At 36.9% G+C, this 13,679-nt stretch overlaps 1 protein-coding gene across 1 annotated transcript in view; it reads right to left on the reverse strand.

The window, feature by feature from the left end:
* Positions 1 to 436: 436 nt before the first annotated feature.
* LOC113099711 (insulin receptor-like) overlaps positions 437 to 13,679 on the reverse strand; it is a 73,031-nt gene continuing 59,788 nt past the window's right edge. Inside the window, exons 6-21 of the mRNA XM_026264642.1 lie at positions 13,416 to 13,624; positions 13,205 to 13,331; positions 12,458 to 12,708; positions 10,331 to 10,498; positions 10,047 to 10,245; positions 8,818 to 9,095; positions 8,588 to 8,736; positions 8,141 to 8,297; positions 7,973 to 8,066; positions 7,825 to 7,892; positions 7,389 to 7,618; positions 7,200 to 7,310; positions 6,782 to 6,941; positions 6,564 to 6,693; positions 6,095 to 6,229; positions 437 to 5,176 (exon numbers count right to left, since the gene is read on the reverse strand). Coding sequence (XP_026120427.1) covers positions 4,822 to 5,176; positions 6,095 to 6,229; positions 6,564 to 6,693; positions 6,782 to 6,941; positions 7,200 to 7,310; positions 7,389 to 7,618; positions 7,825 to 7,892; positions 7,973 to 8,066; positions 8,141 to 8,297; positions 8,588 to 8,736; positions 8,818 to 9,095; positions 10,047 to 10,245; positions 10,331 to 10,498; positions 12,458 to 12,708; positions 13,205 to 13,331; positions 13,416 to 13,624 — 2,821 coding nt within the window. The 3' untranslated portion in view covers positions 437 to 4,821. The remainder of the gene's footprint in view (positions 5,177 to 6,094; positions 6,230 to 6,563; positions 6,694 to 6,781; positions 6,942 to 7,199; positions 7,311 to 7,388; positions 7,619 to 7,824; positions 7,893 to 7,972; positions 8,067 to 8,140; positions 8,298 to 8,587; positions 8,737 to 8,817; positions 9,096 to 10,046; positions 10,246 to 10,330; positions 10,499 to 12,457; positions 12,709 to 13,204; positions 13,332 to 13,415; positions 13,625 to 13,679) is intronic.

Here is a 13,679-nt window from a genome sequence, read left to right on the forward strand (position 1 = left end):
ATCTGGCAAATTTGTACTTTTCTGTCTGAATTCGAAGTTTACACCTTATAAATCTTTTAATTTTATATCTTATATCTTGTAATTTGTCGCGTTAGTATTTCGTAATTCTGACTTTTTCTCTCACAATTCTGAATTGTTTCTCACAATTGTGAGTTTATAATCTGACAAAATGTTTTTTTTCCACACATTTCAGATTTTCTTTTTTAAAATATCGAGTTTACATTTCAAAAATTTACTTCTCAAATCAGACTTTTTTTCCCCTCACAATTGCGCATATATAAGATTTGCGCAAATATATACAATTGCGCAAGACTTAAAAATCTCTTTTTTTATCTTGTGGCGGAAACAACCTTCCTTATCAATCATTTCAGATATCAGCGATATCTTTATTTTTTGTGTTATTGTAGCTTATAATAAAGTCTGCAGTGGTCTTTTCCAGTTTTTCACATTGAAAAACAATTGTTTATTCAAACGTCACCTTCATGAACGTAGAGGAATTGTCCGTATTGTACAAAGAAAAGGGTAACAATTTACAAATACAAAATGCTGACAAAGGATATGCAATCATTTCTTGGATGGCAAACAAGTAGTTGTACATGAAAAACAAAAAAAACAACAATGCAATGTCATACAAAGAACATCATTGTAGGCCAAACCTCTGAACGGTTCGTCATCCGATCAGTTTGTAGAGTAAAATCGATGTCATTCATATCTCTGAATCACAGTGTAATGCCATGAACTAAAGACATCACAATTTCATCGAAAAGAAATCTATATACATTGATAATGTTAATTCCGTAATGTACACGAATAGTAAAAGTTTACAGTCAAAAAAGTAATTGAATTTGCCCTCCCTATTTGGACTAAAAAAATAGAAATTAATATCTCTAAGTGTAATACTTTTTCCTTTTAAGAACAATAAAATACATACAATGCCTTGCGCTCGACCTGTTCTGCTTTTCTAGCTTGCTGTAGGAAACCGCATTAGGGTTTTTGTTACTAGGTTAAGGTCATTCATCAAAATTATATTCTCTCAATTTAGAGCTGCCAAAGTTGTTGTTTTGGGTAACAGTGAATCAATCGTACGACATTAGGCGGTTTGTCAAGCCACAAAGCAAGCCTTAGCATATCCAAGAAGAGACAAGTTCAGCTTAATTAAAAATAAAAATAAAAGAATATCATTCACATATAACAATACAGTAAAACTGAGCCAAGCATTGAGCCAAAGATGTGCTAACCTGTCGAGAAATCTGTACAATAGGCTCCAGTATTTTGAGGATGTTGGGTGAAAAACAATCCGTTCCAGGGAGTTTGTTGGCCAGGTTTGGCTTGGAGGATACTTAGGTTTGTGCAAGGCACTATGGATCCACCAGGGGGCGCTCAATTTATTCCCCGAAACACATTGAGAGGCAACGAAAGATGCGAAATGCTTTAGAGATGCACGACTGGCATCCAAAAGGCATCGTTTTTGCAGTTTTCCATCCGTTCTTCTCGTACGATTAAGCTAGCAGTGGATAAAATTGACGCTCCTCCAGATAAACAAAACCCAACGCTCACATCTCCCTGAGGAAAATAAAACGTTTCTATGGCACATAGGATTGTCCGCGAGAGTATTTATGAATGCATGTGTAAGGAGAGGCAGGTGAAGTCCGTGTTTACTATAAACTATGGCATTGATAGAAATTTTCACAGTAGAAAACACATGGAACAAACAAAAGACATTGACAATCACAGTTGGTGCAAACCAAAAAGAAAAAAAAAAAGTTTTTGTATGTGAAACTACTTAACTTGGGGCATCAGAAAGTTTGTTCGTTAAGATACTGCAGTGAGCGAAGAAGAGCCGTTTCACCTAGTGAATCACAAATGGTTTTATGCCCACTGTAACTACATAGCCAATTTTTAATATGCAATCATTAAAAAAAAAAAATTCGCAAAATGTTTTTGGGCCATTTATGCGCAACAAACTGTGATTCAGTAGTCTCTCAGGAACTGACTTCAAAGGTTAAACTGAGCTTAAATCACAGAAAACATGCATACTAAAACGTTTGCAAATTAACAAGTGGCTTTACGAAAAATATTGTATTATTCAAATAAGTGCTTCATGTAATAGACAAACAAATAAAACTCTATAATACCTCATTCAGATTAGCAGAACCAAACAATGTACCGTAAAATTAAAAACCAGTTTTCCCGCATACTCAAGGTTGTACCTTAGTGATACTCTTTTTCGTACTCTTTTTCATTTGGATAAACGTAACTGCTCTGCGTATTTCAAATGACTTGATAGAAAGACATCACCCGTTAAAGTGAATCTTTGGGTTCTAAGCTTTCTCCAAAATTAAAATCGAGTAAAGGGAAGTGATCCGTAATCATAATTGTGAGACAGAACCTCTAGTGGCCGAATTTGGGATTGCGGACATAGTTTTTGCTGCCCCAAAACAAGCCTGTTAAAGAAATTCAAACAACTAAAGAGAGATGCACTTAGCTCTAAAACATTTCTAACAACATACTGAGGTAGACTGTGTCCAAACAACCAACAGAAAGACATTAGCGCTAATAAACCAACTGCGTTCGTGACCTCGCCAGCTGTTACTCTCTTTAAGGAAAAAAATAAACAACTAAAAGACTAGTTTTACCCGCCTTAGAGTATTGAAATAAAAGTTAGCAGGGATTTACATAATTATGAGGTTTATAGAATAAATAAAAGATCAATATTTGCTTTTTCAAATATATGGTTATCTTGTTATTTAGGAAAAAAAAATCTGCTCACTGCTACAGTAAAAAAAAAAGAAAAAGATTTGTAATAGTTCAAGAAAAGATACAAGCACGTTTGATTTCTTCGATTCTGCTATGTACATTTAAAATTAAGCCAATGGGACCAAGAAAGAGAACATTTACGTTAAAAGGCTACGGTAAAAATAAAAAAAGAGCAAGGTGAGAAAAAAAAACAAAGCATAAAATGGCAAACACGCTTACTAAAGCTTATGTGTGAATTTCAGCCTCGTTCTGTCGTTTTCCTCCCAAACTACCCACAAATAAATATAAATACACACAAATATACACGCACACAAAGGAAATGTGCACATTTTTGATGATGACAAGCAAGATCCAGTAAAAGCGCCATTTCTCTTGCCTCTGGCGATCGGAGAAGGCACAAAGTTGAGGAATTGAGCATCTGCCTACGAAAGCTGTCTGCTTTTTATCTTTAAAGGATTATTTGGGAAAAGGCGGCATTATTCTGACAGATAAGGAAGTTTACTTTCCCTGTGGTCTTCTAAGACTTCCCTTTCTCAGAACTAGAGCGTAAACGTCGTTATTATGTGAAGCCGTGCGAGAACTACACTCACTGTGATACTTTAACAGATACCGGAGCCTGATCGGGGATAAATTACAGGAATGTTTTAATGATCCAATTTAAATATTACCAGGTCGAATATTTCTGCTGTCGAAAAACGAACAACCTAGAATCGCTCGGTAAAGTATATCTTTCACAACAACTTCCTAAATCCACCTGAAAATTTTCCCACAGGAAAAAAACAAAAAAACAATCCATAACATTCCCAAAACATTCTCCACTACAGCTTTTGGAATCCCAAAAAATGTAACTGATAAACATCCTACAAAATCCAATTTAGGACAGAAAATTTGAACGTTTATTCCCTTGAATTGAGCAATCAACTATTTGTATCTTTAAATAATAATAACAATGATATTTAATTATTATTATTACGAAATGAAATCAGTTGAATATAGGCCAAACCAAAAACGCTCCCCACTGTTCGCTGGAACTTGACTGTGAGTCAACTCGCACGTTAATTAATGAGATTTTTGTTTTTGCTTATAAAAAACAAACAAACAAATAAACGGCTCATGAAAAGAGACAGTTGCAAAAAATATTGTATAAGCAAAGCTGATGAAGACATTAGAAAAAGACATTAGAATTATGTACAAAAGTTCAGATGTTGTGAATAGTATATTTAAAATACTGATACCAATCAATATTTAAATATATATATATATATATATATATATGTATATATGTATAAAATCAAATACCCACTATATATCAGAGCAGCAGCTATTGGTCAGTCTGAGGAACTCTTTTGTCCAATTCATAACTGTTAAATATCCTTCAGCCGGTAAAAAGGACACAGGAGTAAAAAGCTCAGAGAAAAAAAATAAAGCGAATAAATTAAACCTCATTCACAAGAACACCGTGTGAATATCATCTATGTGAATTCAGGAATTCTCCAGGACAAAATAAAAGTCATTCCTTTACAAAACAAAGGTTTGTTCTAAAAGAATATAAGCCATCCCATAGTTCCACACTGTAAAGTCATTGTTCTAAAGAAATTAACACAAGCATTGATAGACACTTCTCTTTTTATAGGCCACTTAATAAAAGGCCACTATCTTAACAGATTTCCACTTAAAAATAAAAATTAGAGAGACAGGAAATAAGCATCCGAGGGAGAAGGAAGTGGACTTTGAGGTGATGTAGCCAAAGCAGCTTTTCTGGTTGATTTAGTCATGTTCACAGTTTGCTTTTCCCCACCGCCCAACCAAACTGTCTTGGAAACTTGGCAAAAGTGTAAAAGTGTCAGAAAGCGATTGGTGTGTGTCGGTTGATGGGCGAAATAACGTCCGTTTTCATTGTAACCATACTAGTGTAGCCGTGAGACGGAAACAACAACAACAACATCGACAACAAAAAAGACCTGAGATCTGTATCTTTAAGGGCCTCTGCAAAAATAAGCCATTTAAAAACTTTTCTTTAAAAAACAAAAAAAACAAAACAAAGAGAAAAAGCTGAAGCAAATGTTAGGACGGACTAGATCTGGGTAAAGACAGGATTCGGCCGTTTTTCTTTCCACCGTTCATATGCGTATAGGGCACGTGCTCCTCGTAATTGCCCCGTAGGCCCACAGAGGGGCCGTTGTCTCTACTGAGGCTCTCCTCGCGTTGGGAATAGGATGAGGGGTCCAGTGGTATGCTCTCCATGTTCTCGAAGTCCATGTCGAACTCCTCGCTCTCAGGAGCTTTGTTCTCCTCGCTGTAGAAGAAGGAGACCTCTTGGAAAGTAGGATGCAGGTCCTCCTTGATCATCTCGATGATCTCCAGGAAGGTGGGCCGCATCTTGGGGTTGTACTGCCAACACATCTGCATGAGGCTGTGCCTGAGAGAAGAGTTAGAGCGAGAGAAGACCATCTTAAAACACATAAACCTCATTCTCAACGGGTCTCCATGATGGATGTAGAAACAAGAATGTGTTTTTTTTTTCACTTGTAAGATTTTCACATTTAATCAATAAATTCAATTTGAATAATAAGATACTGTTATAAGAAGCTGCATCTTGAGTGGCATTTAGATGTATCTACAGCCTAGATGTGACTTGAAAGTGAGTGACATACTCGATATCGTCAGATACAATATTATCATAGTAGACAAATATAATTCGGTATCATACATACTTGGATTTTTGAGTTATAGAAAAAATATGGACGTGCCTTGTTTTCTGCTGAAAGATCAGATTATATTGCATTTTGGATTGGGATGTACCAAAAAAAAAAAACTTTTGAGATTGAAATTGTTGAACGGAAACAATGCCGAAGAACGAAATTGTGCACGTGCACTTCTTTCAATTTCTGTTTTTCAGTAAAAAGAAAAAAATATATATGCACTTGTTTTGGATACTGGATCCCGACAAGGAACGCCAACCGCAAAACTTGTTGACATGCTTTCTTGCTGAAAAGATCAGGATACAACTGCGTTTTCGATTGTGATGCACTACATCTCGGAAACCCGAAATTTGGTTGAAAAAGCGAAAAAGAAATTCATTTTCACTTTCAGCCAAAATTGCTTTGGAAACTAACTAAAATAATGCTGAACAACTTTACTACTTTTGGTTTATTATTTAAGAACACAAAATACTGCATAGCATAAAATAAAATACCTAAATTTGGATACTGGAAGCCAAAAAGGTACATCAAATGGTTTCTTAACTTGCGAAGCCATCTAAACGTACTCGTTCAACCAGCTACAAATGATGGTCTAATATGATCTTAGCAAGTTTTCTCTCTACATCGGTACTTACATTCTCTCTGGACAGTTCTCCGGTCTGTCCAGGTAGCCTCCGTCCATGACAAACTTGAGCACTTGCTCATTGGACAATCCCTGGTAAGGCTGCTCTGCAAGCGTGCTGATCTCCCATAATACCACTCCGAAAGACCTAGGAGTCAACAGAATTTTTATTACAGCACTGCCAGCTCATTAGGCTGGGTGTGCATTCATTTTGGTGGACCCTCTGTCTTGTAACCCAAGAATCTTGCTCTTAGAGGGCCAGTGTTAACCAGCTTCAACACACTTGCTCTGAAGTTTATATTAATCCTGAAGAACTTGATTAGCTGGTTCAGGTTTGTTTAACTCTGCAAGATAATGGCCCTCCAAGAACAGGACTGGACACCCAAAAGGACTAGCAAAGCACTTCTTGACTAGCATCGTAAAGGGGAGCTGAATGATCTTCTAGACAAAAAAATGACAAAGAAACCTCAAGATATACCCACCAGCAGTCTGAGTGAGCGGTGAAGACGCCATCTTTTAGGGACTCTGGCGCCATCCATCTGACAGGCAATAAGCCCTTTCCACCCTTGCGATAGTAATCAGTCTCGTAGATGTCTCGCGTCATACCAAAATCTGCAAAAAAAAAAAAAAAAAAATCAAGACTTTTCATCCTTCGAAACCTGAGTTTCACACGAAATACGTTTGATTCTGGCCTTCTTACCTCCAATTTTCACAGTGTAATCTTCAGCCACCATGCAGTTTCTGGCAGCGAGGTCTCTGTGGACGAACTTCTTAGCGTTGAGGTACGCCATGCCGTCTGCGATCTCAGCTGCCATTTGGATCATCTCCTTCAGGGTTGGCGGTGGGCGACCTGGGTTATTCTGTAAAAAACAACAACAACAACAACTGAAATCAATGGTCACAGCTACAGGCTACTGTGAACGATTGATTCTGATGTTTCTAGACTCATACAGCCATTTAAGATAAAGGAAAACTGGATTATTTATCACGGAATGACAGCATTTGGTCTATTTTACTGCTATAACACCCTCAAGTGAGGTGCAATGAAACTGGGGGCTCGTCCGGGATACAACGATCGGGGATTGGGCTCATTCTACATTAGGAATATGAAGACTTGCCTCTGAATCAGGTCTCAGACATCGCAGGTAGCTTTTCAGATCTCCGTGCGTCATCAGTTCCATCACGACCAATGACGGTTGCCCCTTAGACACCACACCGAGCAAGCGGACCTAGGCGAACGCATTGAACGCTTAGACAAGGTGGTTTTTGCCTTGATTATTATAGTTCTCCAGGGTTTCCACACTCACCACGTGATGGCAGTTGAAGGCTTTCATGACCGAAGCCTCGTTGAGGAACTCAATCCTCTCGCGCAGGCTCGCCGACTCGTTGACGGTTTTAACGGCCACTCGTGTCTCCGGTTCGCCCTTCACGATGTCTTTAGCAATACCTTCGTACACCATTCCAAACGATCCCTGACCGAGCTCTCTCATAACGCTGATCTTCTCACGAAGCACCTCCCATTCATCTGGGATGTACACTACAAACACGCACATTCAAATTTTCGACAATTATGAAATCGAATTCATTTTTTGCCTTTCAACAACAACTTCAAATCGAAAGCTACAAAATTAAACTAAAGGGGTAAATATTAGCTAAAATAAGCACAAGCGTATTGACAATAACATGAGTTCACAATCTTTCATTATCAATTTAATGAAGTGGATTAAATCTATAGTATCTTACCATCATTTGCACTTAAATATTCTGGGTTCGAGGAAGCAATCAGTGGACCAGTCGGTCCTTCAGTTTGTCTGAGGGAAAAGGTATTTATAAATGAGAGCATTGTCTAGATGATAGGTAAGGGATTTATTTAAGAGTGTCTAACACATACTTCTTCTTAACGACAATGAAGATTGAAGTGGCCACAAACAGCATTATAATGAAGCAGATAAGCGGGCCGATAATGATTTTCATGTTCACGTCTCCTGCAAAACATGCATATTAGAGACCACAGTGGCAAAAACAACAGTAAAAAAAGTAATAAATGAGTGAAGCTTACTGTCTTGAACAAAGAAGTATGCAGGCTCCGTCCAGGAGCCGTTGCTGGCCAGCGAAGTGGCACGTATTCTCACGCTGTAATTCCCAGGATGCCCTACTCGTAATCGATAGCCATTCATTTTTTCATAAGCGATTCTGGACACACAGATCTGATCCTCCTGAAGAAAAAAATTCAGAAAAATATAAACACCTTCTTGAACAAATACATAAAATACATATATATGCATACATATTTAAATACATTAAGAATTAAATATATTTGATGTTTTAAAATTTTCCAAAAATATAAATGACTAATAATTATTGTATAAATTTAGGTCTTTTTTTTATATCTAAAAATATAAATGTTTAAATAAATAAAAATATTTATTCAACAATATATAGGCAAAATGCTATAATATACACATATTAAAGTGTGTGAATTTCTAAGAATGAATTGAACACCTACATAGTTTTCTGACATCCTCATGTATTTGACTTCGTACAGTATTATCATGCCATTGGGTGCTTTTGGCTCCTGCCATTTGATGTAGACAAATTCCGGTTCATCGGGGACAAATTCATGCGTCACTTTCCCAATGATGTTGTCAGCTTTTACTAAGAACACAAATGGAAGATGACACATTAGAAGGTGAATCCGAACCAAAAGAACAGAAAGGAGTGGTCCGGCGGTCTTACGTTCAGGCAGGGTGCGGGCGTTGACGTATGTGGGCATGCTGCAGCGGTTCAGATCCGAGGGATGGTTGCAGGCCAGGATCTCGATCTGGTAGCTGGTGAAGTGGACCAGGTTGGAGATTACCAGGAACTCTTTGGAGTTGGCTCTGAATTCCATCTTCAGACTCTCTTCCTTCTCTGGGCTGGACGTGGTGAAAAACTTGGGCAGGCTGGATGATGTGCTTGCAAAATTAGGCAAAGTAGCATTGGCCACGCCAACTGAGCGCCGCCGTCGGTGGGGTCTGTGGGTTAACAGTGAAGACCGAGAATCAGTCGGAGCCATTGGACCAAAATAAACACCCAATGATTTTAGTTCTAATGCCAAATAATGAAGAGCAGAGAAAAGTGTGTAAGTAATGTGCTTTATTTATAACTTCTGCCACAGAGAGTAATGGGAAATGTTTAGGATCTGATAAGAAGTAGTAAGAAATATATGCATTAATATTAATTCCATTACAATCATGTTATATTTGCATTCAAGTTTAATATTATTATTATTATTTTTTTTATATATTGATTTAAACCCAAGCATGTCAAAATTCTTCTGTCTCATGTGAATATAATATTTATATTTTATGTTATTTCCAAGATTATATTTTAATATTTTAAGGTAAAATTTGAGACTATAAATCATTAATAAAAATAAATAAAAAAAACCTGTAAAAGTGTGATACATTTGATTCTAGTGCTTTGAAAATCGTTGTCTTTCGACTGTCTTTGATTAATTGGATAAATAGGCCGTATTTTCTTTCCAGATCTTTACTTAAATTACGTTGATTTCATTACTTAATACATGTGTATAAAATACAATATATATAAAAACTAATACCAAACCAAATAAAATAATCTTGAACTGAATAAGCTGCATTGTGGCCGATGCAAAGCAATTAAACCGATCAACCAGAAGATGGCGCTATAGACCCTTGATGTTTCACGCGTCAATATTAGAGCGATAATCAATAACCGATCCAATAGAAACAAAAACGAAACTGAAATAAATTAAACCTAAATAGTAATATTCAAAAAATAACAAAAAATTACAAATTATTAAAAATGTAGCTAAAATAAACTGAAATTAAAATATGAAACAAATACCATTAAAACAAATCATGTTAAAATCTAAAATTAAACCTTAAGTATTTCTGACATTATTTCCTGTCTATAGCACATCACTATTCACAAGCCTTGTGTACCTGGGCTCAAACACTTCATTATGAAGGTAGTTCTCGAAGGTCTTGCGGAACTCGGTCTCTTCGGCCTCCTTCTTCAGCTGCGTCTCTGTTTTGGGACAGGCGCAGCAGCCGCCCTTCGGGTCGGACGCCTCTGTTTGGTTCCACTTCTGGTCTTCCTCGATGTCGTGGTGCGTCGGCGTATGGGACGGCACTTTCATCCCTGTTTGGAGAGAAAGAGGACAGAACCGTAATCAGCGGTTGTGCTGTGGACGTCTGGGTCTACGGATGCTTTGACGGATCAGGACCTTGCTGGCAGTAGTCGAACTTGTAGTGCGTGATGTCCTCATCCTGCTTCTGGCAGTAGACGATGTAGTGGGTGATGTTTCCGTTGGGGTCGGAGGGCGGTTTCCACTTGAGAATGATCTCGGAGGAGGAGTTGGACCAGGAAATGGGGTCCAGTGGTACCGAGGGTCCTGTTACACGTCAGAAACAGACGAATCAGCTTTCTGTTCTCAGGTAGCAAGCTTTCACGAGTCATTTCATTCACAGCACGCTACAGGGCTGATGGACTCACAACAACTGAGAAGAAACTGTTGCTTAACACACACACACACACACACACACACACACACACACAGTTTCCCATTCATTACCTGTGGCGGCCTGCCTCGGTCTAATCTGTCCCGCCAGAGTTTCATATTAAACCCAAAATATATTTCAACTTCTCATTGTAATATAAAAGCTTTTTAACACTGTTTTGCGACATTGCTTTGGCAGTATATCTGACAAATGAACTAAAACCGAAAGCACAATAGGTCTTTCTCAAGTTTGCGCTGGGTGTTTCAAAGCACCACTGCAGTGATAAGCTATATATATATATATATATATATATGAATATATTAATATTAGTTATATATGTCATTTATGTATATTATATATATATTTTTTTATGTGTGTCTCTTGACGGACTGATCGCACATTGCATTTCTGCACAGAACAGACGTGTCCGTACATTGACATGATAATGAATGGATCTGTCTACAGTAGACATAAGAAGTCAGCGGGTGGTTGTTTTAGGTTATTATTTATTTTTGGCATCTCCTTGTGGTCCTGTTCGGTATCGCAACTTGACTTCTCTGAAATGTGGAAAGGCTCTTTGCTGTTGTATGCACACACCTAGTATAAAATTCAGATTTGTTTTTCTTTCACATCTGCTCATATATGCGTTCCTTTGGTGTCCTTTTGGAGTTTGTTAGTGTCCTTTTTTGGAAAGACATCTAAATTTATCTTGAAAAAAGCCTGCCGAAAATACAGATTTTGAGAATCACCCTTCAATCTTTTGTTTTACTTTACTGGATGATGACAAGATAAACATTTGAAAAAAGATAAACGGTCTATGCTTAATTTCATGAAATGTGCGATTAAAAACTGTAATTGATTGACATCCCAAATATAACATATTTCATATTTAACCAACATTTTTCTTAAATAAATACATGCGTATGTGTATTTATATATACATAATAAATATACACATTACACACATTATGGAAGTAAAAACTTATTTTGGATGCGATTAACTGTTTCACAGCACTAATTAGACTTATGAAATAATTATATGTATACAATTAATATATGATATTATAATATCATACAATTTTACGTATAATTAATGTTTTATATATATATATATATATATATATATATATATATATATATATATATATATATATATGTGTGTGTGTGAATAAAATATCTATGCATATTCAAAATTGTAAAAAAAAAACATTTACTATGCATAATTCACTTAAACAAAATGATAATGTACATTACGATAACAAAACACAAAACAATTATCAATTATATATATATATATTACATATTTAGATTTATTATAATTGCATAATTTACTATTTTATAAACAAATGTACCTGAAAATATAATACAATTATACATTGAAAAGTAATACGTGTTTTTATGCATATAAATACTAATACATTTTATGCATGTATATCTATACTATTTTAAAATTTATAATGAATTCTATTCAAGTACACCCATAATATTTTATTGAAAAAATATACGTGTTAAAAATTAACACGCTTTTTCCTACCAACCTTTATTATATGTATGATGGTATAATATACATTTAGAGATTTTTAGGCGAGAATGGCGAGCTGTTTAAACGAAAAATATGGTGTTAATTTATAATGATTCTAAAATTAGTTTTTTTTCATACTAGGGAAGCCAATTGGGACCATCAACTATTTGGTGACCAAGATTCTTCAAAACGTCTTCTTTTGTGTTCTACAAAATAAAGAAACTCCTAGCGGTATGGAACAATATGAAGAGTAAATGATGATTTTTTTTTAGGTGAACTGTCCCTTTAAGAACCAAATAATGGTAAGAAGCGGCTGCTGTTGGTTTCTTACGGGTGGCGTTGGTGCGGACGTAGATGATCTCGCTCTTGGCCCCGCGGACGAGGTGGTCGTCAGAGGCGGCGAGCTGGGTTTTGACCATGATGGCGTATTGGGTCCAGGGCTTCAGAGGCATGATGAGGAGACCCGGCTCGCCCTGGCCTTTCCCCTCGGAGCCGCGCTCAGGAGGCTCCACGTCTGCGATCGCCCAGCTGTTCGAGCCACAGGCGTCCTGCCCGTCGTATTCAGTCACGTTCTTATAAGGACTGAACAGGAAGAGACAATCTTACACAGCGCTTCAATGCTCTCTCTGATTATGTCATTTACACACGTAGGATTTTAACCGTTTTAACATATCTGAAAGTTACAGTAGATTAGCAATACATATAAACAAAAATATAAAATTATATACTATACAGACATATACACACACATACACACACCCATATGTAATCATGATCAAAACACAGTGTTTTAATTATTTCAAGTTAGTATTTCAAGTGGCTGTAATCCAAGCATGCACACAAAATAACACAGAACATTTATATGAAGTATAGTTAAATAACAGAAATTATTTTTCAATATTAGTATTAAAATACAAATGAAAACAAAAATAAAACTAATCATCGCACACAAAATAACATTAATAAATCAAAATACAACCAAATATCAATTAAAAATAAAAACATGAAAATAAATAAATAAACAAATACAATGTTAATGTTAATAGCATGAAAACATTAACGCAATCGTAACACTCACGCTTCCTTGTAGAAGACCATGAATCCCAGCAGGTCTCTGAAGTCCGAGGGCCAGAACGCTTGCCACTTAATCAGGATTTTGTCGGACATCGTACGGATTTGGGTAAAATTAAGAACTTGGTTTTCACCTGAAAGAGAGGACTGATAATCAGATCTGGTTTGACGTCAAACTCAAGCTGCGCTGAAACCAAAAGCGCGGTGGCGAGTCTTACAGAAGGCCAGGTCCGCATACGCCGGGATGTTGATGTCGTTCTTCCGGTCCTTGGTCCCGGTCACTTCTTCCATCCGGAGGATCTCGGACTTACAGAGCTTGGAGTTGTAGCCGAAGTACATCCTGCCGTTGACGATGGTGAGGCTGTGCTTGTGCCAGTCCCACAGCTGTCGCAGGTTCTGGTTGTCAAAGGCATTGAAAGAAAAGTTCCTGCGAAGATCAGAAACGAGGAAGTAAGCGAGCTGTGAGCTCGGCGCTAGAGCTC

This window comes from Carassius auratus, unplaced genomic scaffold (assembly GCF_003368295.1).
Source record: "Carassius auratus strain Wakin unplaced genomic scaffold, ASM336829v1 scaf_tig00217023, whole genome shotgun sequence".
NCBI classification, from domain to species: Eukaryota; Metazoa; Chordata; class Actinopteri; order Cypriniformes; family Cyprinidae; genus Carassius; species Carassius auratus.